The sequence below is a fragment of the Labrus mixtus genome, chromosome 1 (genome assembly GCF_963584025.1).
Source record: "Labrus mixtus chromosome 1, fLabMix1.1, whole genome shotgun sequence".
Lineage (NCBI taxonomy): Eukaryota > Metazoa > Chordata > Actinopteri > Labriformes > Labridae > Labrus > Labrus mixtus.
Genome location: NC_083612.1, coordinates 8158519 through 8173270, shown reverse-complemented (window position 1 = coordinate 8173270; position 14752 = coordinate 8158519). Strand labels below are relative to the sequence as shown.

Here is a 14752-nt window from a genome sequence, read left to right as displayed (position 1 = left end):
CATGGACTAACCAGTACGCTACTGGTGGCAAAAATTATTATTACATTATTTTTTATTGGCGTTTTGTGCAATATTTTTTATGTTTCATTAAATATTTTGCTTTAGTTGAATATTTTATGCATTCAGTGATTTGTGTGTGTGTGTGTGTGTGTGTGTGTGTGTGTGTGTGTGTGTGTGTGTGTGTGCAGTTGATTATCAGGGCCACCGTACTTGCCGCCTTTTGGATTGTTTGGTAACAATGGCTTGTGGAGCGGTCTGTTCTTGCCTCCTTACACTGGCTGCCAGTCAAGCTCAGTATTGATTTTAAAATACTTCTGACTGTGTTTAAGGCATTAAATGGACTTGCCCCCCGCCTACCTCTCAGAACTCCTATCCCCGTACAAACCAGTGAGAGATCTTAGGTCATCTGCACAAAACCTTCTGTCACTGCCTACATCGAGGACAAGGTGCAATGGGGATCAGGCTTTTTTCTATTGCAGGACCAAAACTATGGAACTCTTTGCCCCCAGACATCCGTCTCTCTCCCACTATTGGTGTTTTTAAAACTCGCCTTAAAACATATTTTTACTCAATTGCTTTAAATGTTCAGTAACCCGTTTTTTTTGTTTTTGTTTTTGAATTGTTGTTATTCTTGTCTGTTACTTTTTAATGCTTTGTTTCTGCAATGTTCAGCACTTGGGATCAATCAATGTTGTGTTTAAAGTGCTGTATAAATAAAGTTGATTTGATTTGACTTATTTTGAAAGGTACAAACGGATGTGCACGCATACACTCTCAGTAGCGTCACCGGTCTGCAGGCAAAACAGCGGGGAAACCTGGACCGGAGTTTCTTCATTTAAAAGTCTCTTCCAGTGCAGGACGCCTCCACACCGAGCCACACGGACACTTTCAGCCGCAGTTGAGTTGCGGTCACGCGGACATGGCCTCCATCGTTTGCCGGGTCCAGTACCTGGAGGACACGGATCCGTTTATCTGCACAAACTTCCCGGAACCCCGGAGACCTCCGACGGTGAACGTGGAGGAGAACCTGCCGCTCAGTGAGCAGATCGCCGGGATACACAAGCTGCTGGAGGCGCCTCTGAAGGTGGGTCACTACCTGGACTACAACACTCATCATGTTTGGCTCACTTTCTAACTTTGTGCGGACCGAAATGAATAATCCCCCCTGCAGGGAAATAAAACCACAGGAGTAAAATCCACAGGTGTGAGCAGATCAAATACTCCACGCCAAACTCCGTTTAAAAATCAGCTGTTTTAATTCGCGCCTGACTATGTGGCCATACAGAATATTTAAAGGTCTGTATTAATGTTTTGTAATTCATTAGTAAGGGAAACATCTAAATAAATGAAATATAAGTAGTAATATGACACTCAGCTGCTGTTTGTCACCGAATTTACTAGAATAAATGAGTCAGATTATCAGCTTCTTACAAATACCTTCTTGATTTATCTTTTAAAACTTAAAGTGGCGATTTCTTAAATGTAGTCTGGCACAAGGTTGTTTTCCTACTTTTTAATTACTATATACATTTTGGTGCACTTACATTTTTTAGGCAACGCTGGCCGAGGCTTTTGAAGGATCCATTGTTTACAATGTTGTTGTTTGTGCCGGTCAGATTAAAGATGACCTAATCAGATCACGTTTAAAGACGATCAGACTGAAATATCTCAACAACAGTTTGATGGATTGTGATCAAATTTGGTTCAGACATTCATGTTCACATCACGATGACTTGTAACAAATGTGGTGATCCTCTGACTTTTCAGCTGGCGCAACTATGGGTTCAAATTTTAATGTGCAGCCGTCAGTTCATACCCACAGATGGCAATTGTAAGTGATTGTTTGTTATTGAATTATTTGCCCATTATGTTCTTGATTATTATACCAGTCTGTATGTAATGTCAGAAACCAGTGAACACATCAGTCTCCGTCATCTTGTTCTGTCTGTCCAACATTCACATCCCCTAATATCCAATTACACTAACATCAAACCAAATGAAAGTAGCAAATTGGCAAATTCATAAAAGTGGACTCATTTGATAATTCCACCAAAATCTGTTTCTGAACAAAATTAACATTAGTACAGTAGGTCCAGTATCAGTTTTGATATCTAATACTGCCTAAAATGTGGCATCAATTTCTGTGAATAAAGACGTTTTCACATACAGTATGCACTCCTGAAAATGTCTAGAGACTTCCAGATCGACTGCCCTTGAAATCCTCCTGATCTGATTGTTCACAAATGCACCTCAAAGCAGACTATCCCTGTTGAAACACCAACAGAGTCCAATATACAGAACTAAAATGAGAATATTAGCCTTTATATCAATGCTATGTGTAGTTTGAAAGAATGTAAATACCAACAAAAGAGTGGAGAAGAACATACTGGAGAACAGAAACCAGTTGAATTATATGCACAGAGATCGTAGTGGTGGCGTCCAGACGGTTGATGGTCATGCACTGGTCACAGGGATTAAATCTCACCTTCCACTCTCACTACAGCTGGAGGTGAACTCTCCTGATTTTTTTCCTTCAGCGTTCACTTTTCTGAAGATAAAATACTTGGGGGGGCTGGCAGGAGAAACTGTAGAGCCTGAGTGAGCTCATCCTGAAAACTTCAGGAATTTTTTTTAAAGGTGCAGGAATGAAAGCACTATAAAACAGTAAGTGAGGTCAAGTCCACGTTAATTTACTCACAGCTTGAAATGTTTGACATTTAAAAGAACCACAGTGGACCAAAGTGATGTACAAGCCTCAAACACAATACATAATAAAACCACCAATGTGAGTAAAATGATCAATAAACCTGCAATAAATGTTAGAATGTGAAGCTCCACTGGACTTAAAGAGGCATAGAGGGGGGGGTCTCAAACATGATTTAACTTTCAAGGGTCAACGCATCGATATGACACAAATTACAGTAATAAACTGTAAACTGAAGGGAGTAATGTAATGTCAGCAATCAGAGTTATTATTCCACCAGTGGTATGTATTGTGTCTCACTGGTATCAAAGGGGTTCTCAGTGTCGGTCAGTACAGAGGTCTAAGTCTCAGTTGGTATCAGAAAGGAAAATTAGTAACAGAAAGCATCTCTAGTTTGAATGTTGTCGTGACTTAGTGAGGCCATAAAAATGGATCCCTCTGTTGCTCTTTGCCTCGTTTGTGTTGGAAAAATTTCAGTATTCTCTTTTTTGAAGATTTATTTTTGGGCTTATTGGCGAGGACAGTGGATAGAGTCAGAAATCAGTGAGGGAAGGAGCCACAGGTCGGATTCAAACCCGGGCCGCCTGCTTTAAAGACCACAGCCTCTGGATGTGGGACGCGTGAACCAATCACTAGGCAACGACTCCCCTTCAGTATTCTTTTAAACCTATGCTTACTCTTTAACCAAAATGTCTGCTCTTGTTGGACGATAGTCTCTCAAGTTGTCTGTATAGTCCCCGACCGATGTCTGTGGCCGATATAGATACCGATATGTGAGAGACAAAATTCTGATAGCGATGTATTGGCCGAAGTCGTTCTTAGATCTATATTCGCTCTTTAGAGATCGATTGATATAGATGTTCACACTTGAGAAGAAGATTTTTAATTAAGACAAGTTTTTTTTTTGTTTGTTGTTGAACAAAATCCTTTAGTGGCCAGAAAACATCAGTACACTGAAACACACATTCTTACTGAGAAACTAACAATTATGAATAAAAGTAAATAATAAAGTTAAAGATGATAGATCTAGTTATATCGGCACATATCTGAGATAAAAGTAACCTATACCGATAGTCACTTGATATGCTAATGTCAGATGATTCATCGGTTGGGCTGTAGTTGTCAGACACTAAAAATAACAACCGGAGTCTGTCTGTGGCAAAAACAAGGACTTTTTTTGGACATACTGTTCAGTAGTATTTTCCCCCAGGATCGTGTCGCAGCCATTACAGCCTGTTCCACTGCTGCCCACTGGATTCATTCAAAAGGTTTTTAACCTATGAGCCATTTAGACCCACTAATGTGCAAATCGTTTTAACAAAACAGGCTAATCACTTCTGAGCTCACAGCTTTGCCTCTTCAACTTTAAGTGTTAAGTGATGTTTCTGAATGAAAACTGGAGAATTTAAAATGTGACTTTGTTGTATCTGTAGCTCTTCATAAAAGAAGAATGAGCTCTCTGGGTCAGTTTCCTGTCCACTGGGTGACTAATGATGCGTCTGTTTTTGTCCTGAGTGCAGTTTTCCAAATAGGAAGTGACACAGCAACATGCTACAGAGGCTAACTCAGCGTGAGGTCACAGTTTCATATTATTCATATTTCACTGTGAGACTCATTCCATCGCTATCACAGAGGTTAAAGTACACTGACCGAGATACAGGGAGTTTCTGTTTAAGAGAACGAGATCGTTACTCAACACGTGTGTTTGTTTCTTCTTCCTCATATGGAAGCAGCAGTCTGCTTATCTCAGGGTGTCACGATACCAGAATCTCTAACTTCAATGTGACCCTAGGAAACAACAAACACAGAAACAAACAATACCCGTTCCAGTACCACAGAGTGCCTATAGTGCAAAGTCCTATAGGCACCAAAATCAGTGTAATTTCTCATTTTTTATTAAGTTTGTCAAACTGTCCGATATATCAACACTTTACAATGTTTGAAAGAATTGAACATTAATGTCAATTGTCAAAACTAAACAAAGAAATGCAAAAAAACAACAGGAAAGAAACCAAAGGTCGGATTTGAGCCCAGGCCGCTCGCTCTGAGGACTTCAGCCTCTGTAAATGGACTTGAGCTTGTATATTTTTTTTCTCGTCTTCTGGCTACTCAAAGCGCTTTTTGCACTGCAGGTCACACCTTCACATTCACACACTGATGGTAGAGGCTGCTGAGTAAAGTGTCCATCAGAGGTAACTAATCCCATTCATACACATTCATAAGTATGTGTCCTGGGACACAGGAGCTGGGGATCGAACCCATTCAGTTGAGAGACGACCCACCACTGAGCCATAGCCGCCGCCCAGAAAAGCCTCGTAAACTATAACCCAAGAAGTTTTCCTTCTTGACTGTCTTGCTCAAGGACACATCAGACATGTTGCTGCAGGAGCTGCTGGGGATCGAACCCCCTGACCTTCTGGTTGAGAGACGACCGACTCTACCAACTGAGCCACAGCCGCCCTGTACATGGGGCGTTCAAAATAACCACGAGGCCACCGGCATCCCTTGTTTGATTTTCTTTTTCTATAATCATCTTGAAGTGTAATAATCTGGCTTTTTTTTAATCACCAAATATTGCAAAAATAGATTGGCAACATTTTGGTTACCGTTGACAACACATTTTTGCATTTTAGCCAGTGACAATCCTCTGTTCTCTCCGGCTGTTTGTCAGAGAAAGAAACTTTTGCATCTTTATGAGACACCAAATGGACTTAAAAAAACATCAGTAACTTCCAGTATTTTGTTCAAAATGTGACTGATCTGTATTTTATATGTAACCGTTACTCAGATCTGCTCCACAACATGCTTTATGACGTCCATCTTAGTTCCACAAAGGAGAGTAAAATCAGGCCGCTGCGAGGCGTTCGGAGCCACGCTGGAATCTCCAGGATCAGATAAAGAGCAGAGCGCTGGTCCCACTAGATTACATTCCTCCACTGACCCTCTAATTGTTCCCATCATGCCCCTGAGACTCGACCTGCAGGCTGAGATCCAACGAGGTGATTTAGACTTGCTTCTCCAGAATGAAGCCAAACATTTTATGAATTCGTCTGCAGTGTTCCCTGGCTATTTAAAAAAAAAAAAAAAACGTTTTTCTCCCCACCTCCTTCCTCCCTTGATGTTGGGCCGTGTAGAGTGATTGTGGAGGAAAAGGGTGGGACCTGTAAACAGGAGATAAGCTGGATGGAGGGAAAGATGGACGGACGGATGCAATACTAACAGCATCGTGTTGATAAGAAGCTAACAGGCTTTTCCTTCCGCTCATGTGAAGGCAGCTCCTGCAGAAAAAAAGGAGGAGTTCATCTTAAAGACCCGTTATCAGCTCGTCCAACACAAAGATATGCCTATAGCTCAGCACAGAGACCGCCTGTCACATTTGCAGTGAGTTCCATACTTTTGGGGGCATAAAAACGGAACCCTTGACAGTATTTGTATGGGACATTTAAGGGTTTGTAAGAAGAAAAGTAGCTGGCAAACAATCCTGCCAGATGATCTCCACAGTCAGTATAAAAGATGCAGGTGAGGTCATGTGTTGGTGCTCTGCCACCTCGGGCTCCACAGTCGATATTTCCAGAGGAGTCTGAGCGGGAGGAGCTGCTGCTGCTGCTGCCACTGCTGCTGCTGCAGAAAAAAAATGTGACTCTTCTGGTTCAGAGTCTGTTCAGCGGCTCACTTTCACCATCAGACCGGTTTTGTTTTTCTGCCCTTGAATCCAGCCTCCATACCTGACCGTGACTCATGGTTCAGCAGATACAAGACGCAGCCACTGCCAGGCTATAAATAGACGGAAAACATGCAGATCTGAAGTCCTCGCTCAATCAAACACCGACTTTGTTTACTGCCTGAAAAGAGAAACATCTAGCATGCTGTTCATGCAAAGAGAAGATGACGTGTTGCATGGATTAGATAATCAATACAATCAGAAGACAATCAGAATGTAAAAGCACAAAACCAGCAGAACGTAATCTCAGGAAAAGTTAGATAGTTGCAGAAAGTAAAAGATTTACGGAGGCTGTAGTCCCGGGTTCAAATCCGACCTGTTGCTCTTTTCCTGCATCTCATTCCCCACTCTCTCTGTCCCTGATTTCCAACTCTACCCGCTGTCTGTCCTGTCTCTACAATGAAGGCCCAAAAATAAATCTTGTAAAAAAAAGACTTGATAGATAAGAAACACACGAGTCTTTAGAAATAAAGCATTAAGTTATTTTGTGATCTTCTGAGCCCCGTTTAGAAGTTGAGGGGAATTTGACTTGAAAGCGTCATCAGTGTTGGTTAGGACGGCTCACACCGGCCCTGTGTAGGGAGCCTATAGCTGTTGAAGCCGCCAGCTCATCAGGATGGCGTCGTGTCATGTGTGGACGGACGTATTTTACCTTGTTTTTACCTTACCTTGCAAAGCTTGCACATTGCATGACTCGTGTCCAGCTCCCGACTTCCTGGTGTTTGCAAAAATCCAAAATGCTCCTATAATCTTTGATCTTTGCTGGCGATGCACCGAGTTTGTCATGCATGCTTGTTTGTTTTGAAATGAAACATGATCTAGTTAGGCTTCTACTGTTGCCTATTGGCTTTGTCTTTCTAAACTGCCGTACCAGCATTTAGGGCCATTTACTGTAGATTCTCTTACATCTGCATCGATGAACGTATTGGGAATAAGTATGTGCCAATATATCGCCATTTACATTTTTGGAGCAAAGCCCTAATGTGCTAAGCACCGCACTTTAGTTGCTTGTTTGTCATCACGTGATGGATTTTTTTTTTTTTTTTTTGGTCGCCCTGGAACAAGAGAGTCAATAGAGTCAATCAGATATTTGGATATCAATACTATTTTTTTTTTGCAGTATTATGAAGGCGTTTCTAACACTGGCATTGGGATCAGAAAACTCCAAATGTAAGCTCATTTTGTTTTTTCATGATGGATCACTTTCCGGGCAAGGGTGGCTCGGCTCAGCTTCAGAGATCGCTTGAGGAGCTCAGACATCAGGAGGGAGATCCGAGTAGAGCCGCTGCTCCAGTTGAGGTACCCCGAGGAGGAGACCTAGGGGTAGACCCAGAGCTCACCTGAGGGCTTATTTTTTAACGTCTGTAAAGCTCTTTGTGACTTATCGAGAAAAGAGCAGTAAAAAGCCGGTTGTTTGTTTGTTATTGTCATGACAACAAATACAAAGTACAGCTGAGACTGTAGAAGTTCTGCTGTTATTTGGTCATGATCCAAAGTTTTTCAGCTAACAGTAATCTGATGATGGGGGGGCGCTGTTTTAGCTCAGTTGATAAAGCTGGCAGCCCCACTCTCTCTCCCCATATTTCCTGCAAAAAGCCCAAAAAAAATCAATCTACAAAAAATGTGTAATCTGATGATGGTGATATGTGATGTCACAGGAACACGACCGATCAGTCGAGCCCAAAGTCAACGACAGGCAATGAGGTCCACTTTGAACCTTGATTCTGGTTGGCTAAAAAACAACGTCCAATATTCATAATTGTGTAAATTAAAGCCCAACGTGAACTTTAATGCGGGTTTAAGATGTCGGGACTTCCTCTTCCTGCTCTGATTCTGAACCAGTCAGAACTTCAAAAGCTGCTCCACACCGATCGTTGCGTCTGCCGTTTCTGTCTGGTCTTCAGAACGATGTCAATAAAAAAGACATCATTCAAGTCATTTTGATTATTTGAAGCTGTTTTGCTGTTTCCTGCCTCACTGTGTCAAACATGCAGCGCTGCATCTCTGAAGAACGGCACGGCTGTTCTGCTCAGCAGGTTGTAAATGATCTCCATTCATAAAGGCATGTAGTTGTATTCACCTGTATGAATGGGTAAGGTGATAACTGGGCCGCTCCTGTGAGACACAATAACAATGTGGGTGTGTTTGCTCGACATACACGGAACATCTTATTAGCATAACACAAGAAATATGTCATAGTGTCTTAATTGTTTTAACTTCCTTTCTTTTAGGTCCTGATTGTTTTTATTGAAAATGTTTCTGCAGGTTTCCCTTTCATATTTCTAATGACACAATGAATGATTCATGATCCAGACGATGAATAGCCGAGGAGACATTTCATACAGTACAGTGCCCAGCTAATGAGCTGTTGACGTATGAATGGAGTTTAATAAATGGAGTTGACCTCATTAGAAGAACAGGTTCTGTGGGTTGTGTTTGTGTGACAGCAGCTGCTGCAGGATCTGTTTATACTGACACTAATCCTGACCTGATGCATGAAGACGCATGTTGTTATTTAGATGTTAACGTGTGTTGTTTTTTTCTGTGTCTCAGCTGGAGGAGTGCACCCTTCAACTGGCTCCTCATGGAAACTATTTGGACCTGGACTCGTCGATGGCCGAGCAGAGAGACGAGCTGGAGAGCTTCTATGAAGACATAGCGTAAGAGCCTTAACCTTCACTCGACCTGTCTGTGTTCACTCGACCTGTCTGTGTTCACTCTCCGGGCCTTTCCCAAGTCGCTCCCTCCACACTCACACGCCGTCTGACGTCACGCCCACGGCTGAGTGACGCACCTGTTGTTTAGGTGGAGGGTATAGATTGTAAAAATGTGTGTTAAAGTAATTCTAACCATGATTTTGTGTCACCGTAAGGAACAATGAAAAATCTCACACCTGTTTAGTAAGTGAGCGTCGGTACAGACTCTGAACAATGTGAGAGTTTGAACGACACTCCATGTGGCCGACCCTCCAACTCAAGGGAGACTGTGTAGGAAGTGGTTTGAGAAAGGCTCTCTGTCTCACCTGTCATGGCCACCCAGTGTGTCCAGTTCAGCCCAGTGTGTCCAGTTCAGCCCAGTGTGACCAGTTCAGCCCCGTGTGTCCAGTTCAGCCCAGTGTGTCCAGTTCAGCCCAGTGTGTCTAGTTCAGCCCAGTGTGTCCAGTTCAGCCCAGTGTGTCCAGTTCAGCCCAGTGTGTCCAGTTCAGCCCAGTGTGTCCAGTTCAGCCCAGTGTGACCAGTTCCATCCTGTTTGTTTAAAGTGAAACTCCACCCATCATCCATTACTTACTGTGGTCATCTCCTGAGAAGGAGTTGTTGGTCAAGTTTTAATGGTGGAAAACGGCCGTTGTCAACAGACTGTTGTCATAGAGACAGGACGGACGTGTAGCCCTTTTCTTCTCAGACGCTTCATGCAAACACTCCCGAGCGCACATTCAGCGCTTTTCTGCCCGGAAAAACACTAGGTGGACAAAAGGCTTATGTAAAACTTCTATCTTTAATATAACCAAAACACATGAGTTATAAACCCCCTCTTACAGTTTTTATCAATAAATAAGTGAGTTAATCTGTTTTCTTGAACGAGGCTGTAAACATGTTAATGTCTACTTTTTTGAATGGGTGTGTATGTGACTTCTTGGGCTTCTGAAGCCAGCCTCTAGTGGACACTTGAGGAACTGCAGGATTTTGCACTTCTGCACAGTAAGCACGTTTTTCCATAGACTCCTACTCAATCTGTCTTCTTTTTGCAGTCAGTGAAGTCGCCCCCTGCTGGCCTTCAGAAGTACTGCCGGTTGAAGGTCATTTTCTGAGCAAAAAATAAGAAAGGTCTTGTATAAAATTCACTTGATTTTGTCCGTCATCAACATGAACTTAAATATTTCCAACATCAAAGTGAGAGATATCGGGGTCATGATCTTTTCCTTTTAGGGGGATAAATATCAAAACATTCACAGAGGTTATCCTGAAGCAGCTCGCTCCTCTTCTCTTTATGACGACTGAAACAGAGTCCGTCTTTGCTATATTTGCATCAGACAAACACGACTCCTGCGGCAACAGAAGTGTTAATGTCAATCTGAGCTCCTCAAACTGACAGCCAGCTGACCGCCAGTAAACCAGAACTAAAATGATGGACTGCAGCTCAGCCCGGCTTTCTGCTTCATTTATCTTTAACTTAATGTTCAGTTGAAGCTGATAGCTCACAGGGAACGAGTCATTCAGACAGAAGGAGTCAGTACACAGCAGTCAGAGTGAGTCGCTGTTAGGGAGTAAATGTGACTAAGTGTGACTGTTATTCAGGAGAGTTCATCACACTGATCATGGTTTGATAAATCTGAGTAATCAGTCCTCATAATCACACTCCTGTAACTCTGCTGCACTTATCATGGACCCTTGTTATAGGAAGAATTTGACATGTTCCACATAAATATATCATAAATCAAGTATATCCTGTGTAAATGTGTCTCTGAGTCATGACTGTCTACAATGAGGGAGAAGCTCGAGTCCCGCTGGCTGTGTTGTTGTCAGAGCCGTGTTTACATGGACGGGACGGCCGGCTCCTCCCCTTGTGTATAAAAGCTGTTTTAGTCAAGAACTAGAGAGAAGAAGAAGAACATACTCACTGATTATTTAGATGGTCTCGGTCATTCCATGGAAATTTATGTGCAATATGAAACTTGGAGCTAACTAAAGAGCGCTAACATTAGCATGCTAACACAACATTGCAGGACACAGGTGATTGCACCTCGAGCAAAGGACAGTTTTGTCCAACGCTTGCTCTTGAGTCCTTTTGTGTGAACGTGAGTGGAGAGGGGTTGGAGGTGTGTCATTGGAGGAGAGCGGAGGCTTCAGTATGGAGGAGGTGTGGCCAAACTGCAGTTTGTTTTGGTTTCATGCTGGTGCTCAAGGGCGACATCTACTGGATCAAAAAGTCGCACATTCTTCCCTAAAGTAAACATAAAAAAATATTAAATTAAACGTTATCTTTATGTTAGAGTCACAGGCAGAGTTTTATTTGGTATCTGGGCGTGTATTACTCGTGCAATGGGGACAGAAATATGTTTAAAAAGTCACATTGTAAGGACGTCTCCGTTTCTTTTTTCTTTATCATAATTCAGTGAATCTTGGTTGGGGTGTGTAATGGAAATATTTCCAGTGAAGTGAGAATATGAACAAAGACCCAATCATCTTTTGTGAGGTTTTAGAAACTGTACAGAGTGTACCATGGAGACCAGTCTGCAGAGACACTCAGACGAGACAGAATGAAGACTCCTTTTAAACATGTCAAGGAGGAAGCAACAATATTGACAAGCTCCTGTTATAGGAGATAATTAGTTTAACACAATCAACCTAAACAGTAGAAGAGCAAATGTCCATGCAGGGTCATCCTTGTAGAGGTCAAAGGTCATGTAAAAGACCTCTAGAATCACATGATGCTCACAGGCCAGTTGAACCTGAACAGTATTCTTTTGAAATGTTCACAGTTCATATCAGAATTATTTTAACACATCGGTTAAATACATTTTTTTTTTCCCATTACAGGTGAGAGAAAGTCGCAAGGAAATGTCAGTAAAATCTGACCTTTTGTAGTCATGGAAACATGTGTTCAGGGGGGGATTTGTGATTTCTACAATGTCTTAAAATCCCTGAGTGAGAATACTTTCTTTTTTTAGATCAAGAGAAATTCAAACCTCACTTCTTTTTTCTCATTCTTTCCAAACTTCCATGCTGTCGTTCTTTCCGTCCTCTGATCCCAGCAGGCCTTAGTCAGGCTGCGGCTGCGGCGGAGCTGTTCTGTGATTGGCTCAGAGCAGCTTCAGTCGTCTCTACCTGCTGCCAGTCCAACAGGAGATAACACGAGTTGCTGTTTGACACAAAAAGGGACTTGTGTCACTTATGTGTCATCTGTGTTCACGGTATGGTTTTGTAAAGAGAGCGTGTGTGTGTGTGTGTGTGTGTGTGTGTGTCGTCCTGTGGTTTGTGATGCTGCTCACAGTCAATGACTCAAGTCTTCTGAACTCGGTGGAGCAGATGAGCAGCACTCGTTAGTCAACATAAACTTCATGTTAACGTTACTTATTCCAGAATAACATTCAACTCATATCAGAACTAGACAGACTTACGGTGGTTACACATCAGGGACCCGGGTGTGGCTCCGAGTACCTCAAAGTCCAGTTCATTTGATCAGTGTGAACAAACAAACACGACTCCTGTTGATTCAAAAACTGATGTTTCCGCGCAGCTCGCGGGCCCGTTGCACGATAGATGTGAAAGTAGGAAGAGGGTCGTTGTTGGTGTCTCAGAAATAACAAACGCATCCGCAGTTAGCAAGGTGCAAGTGGTTGCCATGGTTACTTAGTTCTTCTTCTTTCTGCTTCTTGGCGGAATAACAAACCAATGATGTGCATGCTGCCCCCCCCCCCCCCCCCCCCCCCCCCCCCCCCCCCCCCTGTATCAGACTGTGTGCATGGTGTATCGTTAAGACGAGTTCATCCGAAAGAAACACCTGGCTTCAGTTTAACATTTCCACCTCATGTGTTTGGCGTCTCCTTTATGCCGAGGTGGGAGGAAGTGGTGTAAAAAAAAAAAAAAATGTACGTGAAAGTTGCATATGAGGTGTTTCTTAAGGTCCTGAAACTGCAGACCAGCAGGTTTCAGCTGTCCATGAGCATCTGTGGTCCTATATTTGTCATTGTGTCTCGCACTGTTTGTAATAGTTTCACTATTATTTTATTTGTTTATTTAAGACGGACACATTCAATGATTAATGCTTCATATGTAAAATACAAAGTAGATGGCATGATCAGGATCAGCCATGAATTTGCGACCGCTCTCCCATGTCTATGGGCTTTGAGGATTAAAAAGTGTTAGACGTAAAGATCCCATATTCTCCTCATGTTCATCTTTCATGTTTTCAGTCTGTGGAATCTTTTTTTGCAGCACAAAAAACTCATTTTATTTTATTTATCTGATACTGGAGTCAGAACCCTCACCTCAGCCTCGGCCTGAAACAGTTTGTTTCAGCTGCTGTCTCTTTAAGGCCCGCCCCTCCCAATGGGCCCCCTTTCCTCTGATTAGCCAGCTCTTTAGAAGCCTTCCTAGGGGGGGCAGAACGCTGCAGGGCTGCCAGGGAAGGGCTGCTCTCCAGTGAGGATAGAATCGATGTAAGAGGTTTGAAGCCGCTTTGTGAAATTCTTGATTTCATATCGGGGAACTATCTCATGATTTGCAGAATAAGCCGTCTAGCGCCCTCTGCAGACTTGAAGATTCACTTTAATATTTATATTAATGATAAGAGATGTAAGGCTGATATTAAAATCTATCATCACTCTCTGCACCATGAGCAGTTTCACACTGAAGGTTTTCACTTTTGTTATCAGCGTTTCTTTGATTTATCCACTCGGTTTGTAACAGAAGCAGATTTTCAGTGTTTCCACTTCTGCTCTTTTCCCTTTGAGGATCAGATCGACGCCATTTTTCAAACTCTCAGTCAGTAGCTTTGACTTCAGTCCTGCAGGAGGAAACGTGCACATGCAGAGAAATGAAAGTCTCTCTGTGGTTTTCTCTCCAGCTCTGACTGTCTCTTCTTTTTCCACAGAAAAGGGAAGAAGCCCATCCTGATCCTGAGGACTCAGCTCTCCGTCCGCGTTCACTCCATCCTGGGTAATTATCTCCTCCATGTCCTCCTTCTCTTTCTTTTCTTTCCACGGCCCCGTCCCTCCGTCCTCTCCTGCAGCAGACGAGTGATGACTCAGGGGAAACTCTTTGACCACAGTGACGTGTTCCTGAGAGGCAGCTGGGAGGATTTCCTTCTCTGCTGTGAAAAATAGAGACTCAGTCAGAAATTACATTTTCACTTCTTCTTTCTGAAATGTTCTTAAGAAAGGTTATCCACTCCTCTCCATCTCTGTGTGTCTGACCTGTGAACCTGTTGAGCCGCTGCTCGTTTGACTTGAAAATGTGGCCATGTGACCATCGTGCTGTCGATGTGGAAGAGATTTCTGTTGTTTCAGAAGCCACAGCTGAGCCAGCAGCAGGTTAAACTATTTAACCCTAAAACCTGGACGTTTGAGGGGAACAGTTTGCCCGGCTCTGTACAGAAAAACACCAACATCTCAATCTGTTGAGTTTTTAATGATACATTTATATCTGTAAAACAATTTAAAAAAAGTTAAAATAATGAATCAAAAGCCCAAAATATCCGGTTTACATTTTAATTGTTGAAAGCTGTGCATAGTTTGGGGATCGTAACTCAAACACAGATTGATCATTAAGACCCTGTGTCCGTTTAACGCTTTTGAGTGCCAGCGTCTTTTTTAAATAGTTTCCTAT

General features: G+C 42.6%; 1 protein-coding gene across 5 annotated transcripts in view; it reads left to right on the top strand.

Moving 5' to 3' along the window:
* Positions 1 to 801: 801 nt before the first annotated feature.
* fhod1 (formin homology 2 domain containing 1) overlaps positions 802 to 14752 on the top strand; it is a 51198-nt gene continuing 37247 nt past the window's right edge. For 3 of the 5 annotated variants that reach the window (XM_061050662.1, XM_061050750.1, XM_061050581.1), the window contains exons 1-3: positions 802 to 1084; positions 8979 to 9085; positions 14019 to 14083. In XM_061050662.1, the coding sequence (XP_060906645.1) occupies positions 920 to 1084; positions 8979 to 9085; positions 14019 to 14083 (337 nt within the window). In that variant the 5' untranslated portion in view covers positions 802 to 919. The remainder of the gene's footprint in view (positions 1085 to 8978; positions 9086 to 14018; positions 14084 to 14752) is intronic. The other 2 variants (XM_061050913.1, XM_061050830.1) reach the window with 1 other exon arrangement.